The sequence below is a fragment of the Lingula anatina genome, chromosome 3 (genome assembly GCF_051362555.1).
Source record: "Lingula anatina isolate TDL-2025a chromosome 3, LinAna3.0, whole genome shotgun sequence".
Classification (NCBI taxonomy): domain Eukaryota; kingdom Metazoa; phylum Brachiopoda; class Lingulata; order Lingulida; family Lingulidae; genus Lingula; species Lingula anatina.
The window spans coordinates 33,574,869-33,586,641 of NC_141769.1; the positions used below are offsets into that span (position 1 = coordinate 33,574,869).

Here is an 11,773-nt window from a genome sequence, read left to right on the forward strand (position 1 = left end):
TGACAGCGAATAAAGACACTAATTATTGTGTCAAAAATACGCGCAGGAGCGGATCCAGGATTATTTGAAGAGGGGGCCCTGAACGACAGGCCTTGAATGCGAAGCTGTGAGGTCCGAAAATTTTTTGGCGATTTGGAGAGCAAACAGTGCCCTTTGGTACGGTTTAGGTACGGTTCAAGAGGAGAATATTGGTGTGATACATTTAGGTGCGGTTCAATACGTGTGATACGTTTTTCAGAAACCGAAGGAAGGGTCAGGACCCCCCTGACCCCCCCCTCTAAATCTGCCACTGTACCCATGACTTGTGACTAGGGGATAGGACAAAGATTATTCAAGTATAACACCATGTTTTGCTCACAATCGATGTGTTCTATGAAAGACGTCTCTCGTGGCCACTCGATAATAAAACAAAATTATTCTTTATGTAGAAACTAAATTACCATTCACGTGACCAAGTCCCATAGCTGATGGACCGAAACGTTGTGTTTGGCTGGTATTATTAAGTCTCTAATTAAAGAATATTTCTATCTAATGATCGTCGAGATTCATGCTTCTGACATCCATGATACTGAATTGACCAGCTCTACAACACTGAACACTGAAGGAATCAATGCACATTCTGATGTCCCTAAACCCAAACTTGTCGTGCAAATGACTCAGTTTCCTCTATTACTATTGGGTAAACAAATCAATTAAGGTCTTGGTTGAGCATGTGAAAAGACTTTAAACCAATGGGGACAAATGACACAGTCACCTACAGTTAAAGAAAAGGTTATATGGCTTTTACGTTACTGCTTAACTACAATAAAAGACAACATAAATTTACTACGGTATTTAGGTTATAATCCGAATGTGACAGTAAGGATCGATCAAGCTGTTGAGTACCTAAAAAGTAACTGGTATATCGATCTTCCCCGTGTTCTGTAATAACCATTCTTATATAATACAATACTTAGATTGCCAGTATGCCAGTGCGCGTGAAAGTACTTAAAAAGGTAAAAGAAAGACATAAATGTCTGTATACGAATGAGGCATATTCAAGAATTCCATCTTCAGCTGCAATAAAATATTATTTTCATTGAAACGACAAATATGTTTTTAAAATTTAAACATATGTTTGTCTGTATCTCTTTATCTCTATTTCATTCATTTCAATAGAAAATCAATTAAAACATCATTCCAATGACTGATGCCATTCCATGATACCAATGATATGCCCTACACGTGTCAATAACCCATGGCCAGCCTAGAACTGGAACATATTGCGTGACATAAAATATAAACATCTTGGGTAGCGATGGCCGTGACTTACATACAACCAAATGATGATGACATTTGCAATAGTAAAACCTAACCATTCTTTTTACGAGCAAAGCCATTTGATTGCTTCAGTTGCGATTGCCGGAATAGGAGCATCAACACAGCACTTCATAAGACCTTCAGGTATAATGATGTAAATATCGAAACCCCTGTATAGAGAGAGATGCATGCATGTCATACCACCAGATTAAAAGGCCACCTGTCGCATTCGGCTGGCAGGTATATTGTTCCACATATGAATACGTGACTAATATACAACATCGTTTAATTTACATTTGAAGCAATATGAAGGATTCCGATTTGACATCTGAGAGTCTTGGGGAATTTTATTTGATTTCATTTAATTAAATGCAATAAAATTCTATTCGATTTAAAGGGATAACAACTCTTCCTATAAGATAAATATTTCACAATAAATACATTGTAAACAACTCAACCAAATATAATATATTCTTTTTTTACCAAAAATTGACGGTAATAGCAATAAATCTGAAATATTGCTTGTCATCCAAAAAGGTGACCTCCACAGATAGTTATACTCTGTAATAATATCTTAAGATCTCTTAAGAGATTTTACAAAAAAAAAAAAAACTTTTTAGAAATAAAAAACAGGGACTAACTTTGAATGTAGCAATGGAACCATTAACAATTGGTAAGTATGGGCAAATTGTTGTTTACTCCAGGAAAATTCATTTTTTGGCCAAAACGAACAGTTGTTATCCCTTTAATTTAATTCAATTATCTAACTTAATGAAATTAAATTTAATCAATTCGTTTATATATTTTATATTTTATATTTTCCATCTATTTTATTTCTTAATCTTAGCCGGTGTTATGGCAAAATGGGTAGTAAACTCTTTTCTTCTGTTTAAAAAGCCAGAGTCCTTTCAAATATCGGTTGAATTGATTCGTTCTGTACAGGTCGTTGGTCTGCCCCAGAGTGAAACGTTAAAAAGAAAGTTTTTATTTCAGTGGATATCGAGCTGATCGCAGCCTATGTGGATAATGTCGCCACTGACAGTACACAACACATCAAATGCGTACGTCAGGACTCGATACTAAGTTATTTTGGCCCATGGTACGACTGCCGTGGGCAGCGGGCTTTTAATGCAATCCATTTGTAACCATAACACATACGGTCGGCCACGTCATGCAATCTGTCTCCTTTCTCTTGTAATCGTTAAATGTGAAATGCAAGCTCATTTTAAAAGATTTTCCCAGACGGAATGACAATCCACCGGAAGCTGCCATAAGGAAAACAGCTGTACCAAAGAGTACGGTGTTCTTTCAATGTAGGTGGAGATTTTTTAAAAATAAAAGTTTGTTCTATAAAAAAACGTGCAGTTTTTCTCAAATTTCAAAAACACCACGATTAAAAAAGTTGATATTTGCTCTTAACCCAAATACCAGACGGTATAAGTCTATGCTACTGTAGTCTACCATAATATCCAAGTGCTCTCATCTCAGCCACAGATATAATTAAAAATACTTAATATGTTTTTATATACCAATATCACGAAGGTTGTTCTTTTAAATATTTATCCTTGGCAGACAAGTGGCCCTACTGTGTGATAGCCTTCTTCGCCAGAGTCGCCGGTATCTCCAAATTTTACAATAGTTATCGGCAGGTAACTTGACTGTGTGATATATCCTTCGTCCGATCTCAAAACGTTGTCATTTGCGTCACAATTGCAATCTGAAAAACATAATTCATGATTCTACATGTATGTGTACGACGTGGACGATGAAAATAATTAGGCTACTGAAAAAACGGTCAAACTATATATACATACTGAGTAAGCTGCATAGTGTTACACATGTAGACTTCCACCATGTAATTTATAGGAAAATTGCGTATAAATCTACATGACCATACCCGCTGTTCAGAGTCTAGTTCTCAACAGTTGACCCACTTACGATCTGAAGGGTCTGCACAGGATCCATCTCTTGAACATGCGCAGTTATATGAAGCACCACCTGGTGTTCCGCCAGCCCAGAATGTCGCGATATTTCCATCGCGGTCATACCATCCGCCATACTGTCGAAGGGTCGAATCACGGCATTCATATTTCAGGTACTGAGAGCAACTCACACCAACATTATCCACATATGCGACAACATTGCTTATACTGACTGAAAAAGGAAAAGTAAATTATGTAATGGTTAATTAGACATCCGGGCCACTGGGTGATCCCGAGCGCACTTTTTTATTACCAGACATCCCAAGAAAATCCACACGTTCGTTTTAATTTGGTCATTCTAAAACTAAAACAAAAAAGATAGATATTGTGGGGTACTGAGATTGCAGAAATCAATGAGCCATGACAAATAAATTACTTTTTTTTCGGTCAGGTTGAAACAACAAATTTCCCATCACGCTTCGTGGAAAGCCACACTTGTTGGGCTCTCTTCTTAGTATACTTTTCTCGTGACCTGAACATGTGTAGTGCGCTCACCGGTGTAAGTTAAGCTAACTGAGTACGACATCGCGTCTTCATATCCGTTGACCCGTGTCCTGACTTCCTGGTCATGGTGGAAATAAGCCGTGGGTGGAGTGGATGACATGTCACAATACACCTCAAAAGCGGTCACACCTCCACTGCCATCTGGGTCAACCAAATAGAGACCGCTAGTGCTGTTAAACCGTTTCCATTCTGTGCATGAACTTGGCAGTGAAGCTAATAAAGTGAAAACAAAATAATAATCCACTTTCATCGTTTTTAAAATATGCATGACTGTTTTGCTAAAAAAAGGTTTGGAATATTTCAGTAAAATATCAATGCTGTATTTGTAATAAGGTGAAGGATATTTTAAACCATCTGATCCACTAGATATAGGCCTATAGATATTTACCATTTGACAACCCATTTCAGAAAGAGATCTTCCGACATATAAGTATTTATTTCAAGTTTAAGATTTTCGATAAAAGTCATGTGACACTCTCAAATTCACCTGTGATATCAACAGTCACTGAGGCAAAATTTATTCCAACTGGTCTAGTATTTGTTGACGTCAGCTTCAGCGTATATGTATTTCCCACGCTCAAACCCGTCACATGTGACGTCACAATGTCTCGGTGCCCGGGGTCGGCCATGGTAACTATTGTGACGTATGTGCTGTCGTCAGCACCCTGTGACTTGATAGCAAGGGTAAAGGTTTGGTCGAATTCGCCGTCGTCACCTGCTACCCAGGTGATCTGTCTGGCGGTTGGCTGTGTTGTACTGACGCTTATAATCGACGGAGGATTTGGGGGGCCTAAAACGAACAATTTAATGCTATAAAGGGCCCTTGAGCCATGTAATATGGTGACATGCATATTTGGTTTGTAATTGAAAAATATATACCTACTGTCCTCTTATATGTATCATTTTTGGACTGGTGCTTGGAACGCATAGGGGTACGACTATTTTAAATTTGCGGTACAAAGTGAACACAATTCAACTCAATTTCACTACTATTACTTTTCAGTATATATAGGCGTTTAAAAAGGAACTAATAGAGGGACATTTTTTAAAAGAAATTATATGGCTTTACAATGTAAAAGTGGGTTTGTAATGGATTCAATATACTAACGGAGTTTCAATTCTACGTAATTTGAATCAATTTATATTAATATTTTTTCTTTGCTTTTATTTGTATTTTATACTGTAAAACCTATTGAACATTTACTGGGTTAAAAGCTTTAACATGGTAACAATAGGTAAGATGAGGTGAGATCAAGGAAAATTGGAACCTTACCTCGTGCGGTGTTGTAGAACTCCCAGCCATCGCATGCAGTAGGTACTGTCCCAGCGTCATCGTGGATTGTTTTGTCATTTATTTCACACGTTCTGTTTTCTTTGTTGTAGTTGACAGATGTGCACCTCCCAGGACCCAAAGACAGGCACCTCACAGAGCACTCTATCTTAGAGGCCACCTTGTATGACAAACGCTGAGCGTCACTAAAGACGCCATTAACCAATCGAAACCCATCCGTGGCCTGAAAACCTTCAGAACGGTACCAGTTTCCTTGAATGGAGAGAAATCCACCAAAACTGACGAATATCATAAAGAGAATGCACGACCTCAACCTCATGTTCGCAGTGACGTGCCGCCTGTTTCATTAAAAAGTGCGTTTTACTACCCAGCCGTCCACTTAGTGAAGACTTATTCTCAAATAAATATACGTTTCAGTTAAGTTCAAAGGACGCTTTTAATATCTTACCGAATATTTACAATCCTTGTGTATATATTGAGTTTTTCTAAATGGGTCAATGTCTTCAATTTCCGTAGATATGTTTATTTGGTCTCATTTTATACCTTTCTTTTACGTTCCCCGACGATTATTATTCTCTGTGATGTTTTTTTTTCATTGATTGATAATTTGATTGTTTGAAGGATACGAAAAACTTACGGAAGCCATTCCATTAGTAACTTACAAACACCTTTAAAAGCAAGTTACTTCTATAGTACTGTACATGTATTTCACATTTTTCTGCAAAATAATAATAAAAATAATAATAACAATAAATTACATCTGAGTGGTAGATGTTCATTTGTAATACAACAATTATAATTCTAAGCAGAACATAAATAAGATGGTTCATTTGTAATACTACAATTATGATTCTAAGAAGAACATAAATGAGATGGTACATTTGTAATACTACAATTATAATTCTAAGAAGAACATAAATAAGATGGTTCATTTGTAATACTACAATTATAATTCTAAGAAGAACATAAATGAGATGGTACATTTGTAATACTACAATAATAATTCTAAGAAGAACATAAATAAGATGGTACATTTGTAATACTACAATTATAATTCTAAGAAGAACATAAATAACATGGTACATTTGTAATACTACAATTATAATTCATAGAAGAACATAAATAACATGGTACATTTGTAATACTACAATTATAATTCTAAGAAGAACATAAATAACATGGTACATTTGTAATACTACAATTATAATTCATAGAAGAGCATAAATAAGATGGTACATCTGTGATACTTCAAGTATAACTCTGAGAAGAATGTAAAACTGTGACGTCAGCCAGCACCATCAGCGTATGACTTCCACTGAAACGCTAATCACAGCGTGTCCCCGTGTCCTGCTCACCGATGGAATTCCAGCGCGAGGAAAATAAAAACCGACTTACTTTAATAAAATATAAAAATATTTTACAATATACGGAAGCGAGACTTTCAAAATGCAGAAGTGGAGCCAACTGCTAGTGTTTTATCCACCAGTCGTTTCATCATCGAAATCAATTCTACGGTTCGATTTCGAAAGACACTAAAACGACCAAATTCAGTAACTCTACAAAACAATTTTCCAACTAAGTGTTATATGAGAAAGATTTTGAATTTACGAATATAAATACAACCCGACATTACTAGTATGTAAAGAAACCATGCGGAGGAACATGGAGAACGAAAACCTGTTTAAATGTTTTCCACTGCGCCCTTGTTCCCGTCTTGTGTGCATAAGATACCGTTTCCGGCACCTTTTTTTTCTCAACCGGAATTTACATTGAAATAATCAAATAGTTATACGTTAAGTAAAAAGATGGGAACAAACAAAACGCCATTAGTCTAAAACATGAGCTGTACAAAGATAATTGATTTTATTTATATTTAGCTTGTTCAAGTGCACTTAAATGAATGTATGTATACTGTTAGAGTAGTATTTGAGATAATATCAATAACACAAAGATCTGCAAATCACAGTTTACCAGTCCACCGAGCTATGTTTAAAGGTCCGAACTAAGCTTTTTTGACAATATATTATTTTGAGGCTCCAATTGTTCTCAACACTATAAAATGCAAACGTATGTAGGAGTCGCCATTACTAACGCTCCAAATAATCAAACGTGCACAATATGGACCATTTAAAGATAAGGGCTAGTTTTAAATAAACTTTTGTAAAAATTGTTGGAATGTTGAACTTATTACATCATTTACCTCTCCTTCGCGGTATTTTAAAGCTGTAAAATAATTGAATTATGAATTTATTCATTTGTTTAATTATTTAAGTTTATTTATTGAGCGTACAAACATGGTAACTATACATAAAATGTATCTTAACTATGGCTTTCAATTTTCTCTAATAATGAAAATTATAGTTTGAAAATATATCACCATATTTCAGTGGAGTAACACCTTTGAAATGGAAATGATTTCTATATCATGTGTGTGTGTGTACGTGTGTGTGTGCGTGTGTGTGTGCGTGTGCGTGTGTGTGTGTGTGTTTCACATTGTTTATATACATTCTGTGATGTTTTTTTCAATGTAGCTCTTGATGTTACCTGGTACTGAGGTACCGATTGTCCACAAACAAATGGTTGCACTCTGTGACATCAGCCCACGTGAATTTACCTGATGACTTACAGGTAACAGCCAATACAGGTCATTTTACACCAGATCAATTGTTCACTTCATCAACATTGTCCTGTAAAAATATTGCATGATGACTTGTGAAGATTCTTTTGTCTATAGCTATTTATATGAAATATTGGATGGTAAGATCAAACTAATATAAATAGCTATAGACAAAAAGAATCTTCACAAGTCTATTACAATAACATAGCTAATGAAACTGTTCTACACATTGCATGATGAATATTTACACCATTTGAATGTTTAAAAAAGCGAATCCTTTGTTAGCAGGTGTATATTTGCATGTCCCTATAGGGTGACATCTAACATAATAACAGCAACAAAGCGTAAATATATTCTATTATAAAACTGAAGATGTTAAGTGTTAAAAGCGAAAATAATCCATTGCTCTTGAGTAGCCCCTGTATTACACCATATTCAAATGATAAAAGCTGCGACTCAACATACTCTGAGAGAAATACTTCAATATTGATTTTACTCGGCAGTTACCTTGGAGATAATTTCCTTTTGGATTTTCAAGAGCAAAGACATTATGCCTTTGTCAATAAACTAAAAGTGTTTTTATTCACAGATGACAAACTGAAAACAAAAAAAAGAATCACGGAATAGAAAAGTCGAATTTGTATCAAGATACTGACGTTGATTAATTGATTATAACTGAAATATAAAGCAATTCTGCAAAAGTTCTGACATATACAACTTTGTGTTGCGGTAAAGCAAATAGAGGTAAATTCTGACTTGCAATATCCCGAACAAAGTATGTATTTTAACCAGTATTTCCGCTTACTGGTATTAGATGTGGTTGCTGTCTTCCATTTAATACCCATTGGTGCAAATCGCTACGAGCTTCTGCACATCCAGAAGGGTTTTCGGCTGGTCAATGGAGTTTACAATGGCAGGCAGCGTTTGACATACAACGTTTGCTCTCAGTTAGAGTGTGCTGTGAGATGTCTCTCTCTTGCGCCCGACAACTGTATATCAGTAAACTACAGTCCAGCAAACAGGACTTGTGAAATAAACGATAAAACGACATACGAAGACGCTTTTACTTTGCCAGTGGTAGACAAGGACTGGAAACTTTTAAACACAGAGCGAGGTAATAAGTTTTTTTTCTATCGACATTCGCACATCACCTGTAAAAATTCATTTATGTAAGAATACATCACTCTGTTTAAAGGGTGTTCTAAACGTTAATTTTTGAGAAGAGGCGATATATGGAAAATCACCCAAAAGTACACGTTATCACTCTAACAATCAATGAACATTTTAATTTTGGGATTTTAATGAGATTAAATGGTACACAGAGAACGTCACTAAGAACCTTTGTGACTGAATTACCGAATAGGAATCGCATTTATGGCTCGTTCACATACCCACTGTACTGAAATATTTCGTATAAAAATTAAAATTTAAACTTTTATCTTCCATTTTACCAGCCTTGCCTAAATCTTGCACGTATCTGACACGGTTCAACGCCACTAGCGGCGTCTATTGGGTTGACCCAGATGGCGTTGGAGGTGTGGCTGCTTTCGAGGTGTATTGTAATATGTCAAGTACACCACCCACTGTGACTTTTCACCATGATTATGAAGACAGGACCCACGTCAGCGGCTATGACCCGCCTTTGTCCTATTTCATCAGTCTCATGTACAACGGTGGGTTCTTTGCTCATACTATATTACCTCCCCCACCTCTCTAAATCCCCCTATTTTTCCTCCGGGCAAGAGGTAATTTACGAAACACCATTTCTACAAACGTTATTCAAACGCTTCAATTTCATTGAATACATCCGAACTTACATTAATTTATCTTAGTAATATTATACGATAATCAATTATTTTAATTAAAAATTAAAATTAAAATTTTAACATATTTATTAATTATCAATAAATAATCATATTTTCCTTTGCGAAAAATTATTCCACGATCATTTTTGAAAGTGAGAGGACAGTTGTACTGAGGGTTCCAAGATAATGTTATCAGAGATAAATTGGACCATTGTACTGCTGGTTCCGGAAAAAAGAAAGGGGGCTGGACACCTTCCTTTGATTATCTAAAAGTACCGGGTATATCCGTTTTTATCAATTATTTTACAAGCAAAGATGAAAACAGAGTGTTTTGTGTTTCAGTTAGTATAAGGCAGATAGCAGCGTACGTGGATGTCCCTGTAGTCAACTGCAGTCAACATATCCTTTATGAATGCTACGGGTCTAGAATAGTCAATCATTCTGCCTGGTATGATCGACACGGACAGCAAGCGCAATTTTGGGCAGGCGGCGAACCACTTGGTGACCCATATAACTGCGCATGTGCCAAAAATGGCACTTGTGGAAGAGCTAAAGACAGTAAGTAACGGTTAAGTAGACTACAGTGTTATTGTACCTGTTGTGCAATACTTTGAATCAGTGTCTTATGCACCCATATTGATTCCTTCAGTTTAGTTTGTAAGAAACGATGACATAAACAGCAAAATATATTTCAGTTAAATGTGTTTTGTGCAAAATTGATGTTAACCATTTAAAATATCTTTCAGATTGCCACTGTGACAGAAATAACCAAGTGTGGAGATCGGACGGAGGTGATGTCACAGAGCCAGGTTATCTCCCTGTCACCGGGGTTGCGTTTGGAGACACAGGAGGTGCAAATGAAGAAGGTTACCATACCATCGGACCGCTCGTGTGCCACGGATAGAAAAGTGCCTCTGGACGCTTATCCCATGCTCAGGAATAACGGCCAAATGCATATTGCGACACTGTACTCTATATAAATATTGACTTTGGCTTATGTCACATCTTGGCTAGGTTCAAACTGGAACTAGTTAATTGACTGAGGCGGATGGTGGATGTTGAACCTATTGATAGCTGAGAGGAGCATCAAAGACAAAGGATATAACTACTGTGGTTTAGATGTTTAATGTTTTAAATTTAATACTTAAAAACACACAGGCTCACATACGTTTCTTTTCACAAGAGAAATGGGAGGGGAGTTGAGATATATGGTGGTCTTAAAATGGATCAATAGTGCTCTAAGTTGTTTGTAGATTAACCAGATGACATAAAATCTGATTCCCTAATATCCTTAGCGCTAAGAAGGGAGGGGGGTAAGAACCCTGAGCCCCCTGACCCCTCCCCTAGATCCGCCACTGGAGACAGTAGATCTGAATTAATCTGTTTATATATACAATACAACCTTGCAATCCTGAGACACGCACACTTTCAGTTCATTGTGCCATTTGCCACAGGTGCTGTACTATCGTAGGTTATACAAGGAATATGGTCACTTCTCTGGTACGTTACACATGAAACACAACCGCTTCGGTACTTTTTCCAGAGATCAACTACTAACTGACTGATACATGTACCTACGTTTATTCCCATGGCTGAGTGATCTGGAGTCTCTTAAGGCAGCACGGATAGCTATGGGTGCAACTGAACAAACTTTCTGTAGTGTCTTTACAAAATGTTTTCTATATATATATATATATATTGTCACCTGTAGTATATAGGAGATGAAGCACATAAAATGTATCAAAGTGATTCCTATTAAATATCGAGGCCAAAGAAGACAATTTAACACAATTAAATTGATAGTGATTTTAACTTGAACTAGGAGCTGAGGCCATTAATTAAGTTACTCAATCACATTAAAACTGAAAGCATACTTGAAATGATTTTAATTCTTTTAACTAAATAAAATACATCATAAGGTTCAGGTAAATGATAACCACTCAGACGCTTAAATAATTGTACAAAACTTTGACACAATTTGATTGAAATAGAAGGTTTTTCTAAGATGTAATTTTGTCATGAAATCACCACCATGAAACCACTATGACAGCGCAGTAAAGTCGTATATGACTTTCTGTAAAATTTGTTCGACATCATAAGTGGCTACGCAGAAGTATTCTATTCTGTAACTGCATATATTGATAATTACAAGTAAAATAAATTCTCAGCTTTTGAGGAACTCCTATATTTAACTATATTGAAATGAAAATAGCTGCAATTCAACACATTCTGCGAGAAACAATGTTATATTGATTTACCCAACAGTTGCTTTGGA

The 11,773-nt window shown here is 36.2% G+C and overlaps 2 protein-coding genes across 3 annotated transcripts; one reads left to right on the forward strand and one right to left on the reverse strand.

Moving 5' to 3' along the window:
- Nucleotides 1–2,265: 2,265 nt before the first annotated feature.
- LOC106175166 (uncharacterized) lies at nucleotides 2,266–5,395 on the reverse strand. Of its 2 annotated transcripts, none has more exons than XM_013557024.2 (5): nucleotides 5,059–5,395; nucleotides 4,273–4,575; nucleotides 3,777–3,998; nucleotides 3,238–3,453; nucleotides 2,266–3,016 (listed from the first exon to the last, which is right to left on the reverse strand). In XM_013557024.2, exons 1-5 carry the CDS (start codon nucleotides 5,393–5,395, stop codon nucleotides 2,859–2,861), a joined length of 1,236 nt encoding a protein of 411 aa, XP_013412478.2. In that variant the 3' UTR covers nucleotides 2,266–2,858. The 2 variants fall into 2 exon arrangements, with proteins under 2 accessions (XP_013412478.2, XP_086866283.1); XM_087010157.1 differs by having other exon boundaries at nucleotides 2,849–3,016; nucleotides 3,197–3,453.
- Nucleotides 5,396–8,414: 3,019 nt separating this feature from the next.
- Nucleotides 8,415–11,773, forward strand: LOC147763270 (contactin-associated protein-like 2). The gene is made up of 4 exons (XM_087010159.1): nucleotides 8,415–8,807; nucleotides 9,148–9,366; nucleotides 9,841–10,056; nucleotides 10,245–11,773. The coding sequence occupies exons 1-4, from the start codon at nucleotides 8,471–8,473 to the stop codon at nucleotides 10,400–10,402; spliced, it is 930 nt and encodes a 309-aa protein (XP_086866285.1). The 5' UTR covers nucleotides 8,415–8,470; the 3' UTR covers nucleotides 10,403–11,773.

Excerpts from the sequence above, each read along its gene's own strand:
- LOC106175166 (XM_013557024.2), bottom strand. The coding sequence starts at position 5,395 with ATGAGGTTGAGGTCGTGCATTCTCTTTATGATATTCGTCAGTTTTGGT. Across the intron at positions 4,576-5,058 it reads GTTCTACAACACCGCACGAG|GCCCCCCAAATCCTCCGTCG; the intron begins GTAAGGTTCCAA and ends TGTTCGTTTTAG. Across the intron at positions 3,454-3,776 it reads AGTTAGCTTAACTTACACCG|TCAGTATAAGCAATGTTGTC; the intron begins GTGAGCGCACTA and ends TTCCTTTTTCAG.
- LOC147763270 (XM_087010159.1), top strand. The coding sequence starts at position 8,471 with ATGTATTTTAACCAGTATTTCCGCTTACTGGTATTAGATGTGGTTGCT. Across the intron at positions 9,367-9,840 it reads CATCAGTCTCATGTACAACG|TTAGTATAAGGCAGATAGCA; the intron begins GTGGGTTCTTTG and ends TTTGTGTTTCAG. Across the intron at positions 10,057-10,244 it reads TTGTGGAAGAGCTAAAGACA|ATTGCCACTGTGACAGAAAT; the intron begins GTAAGTAACGGT and ends AATATCTTTCAG.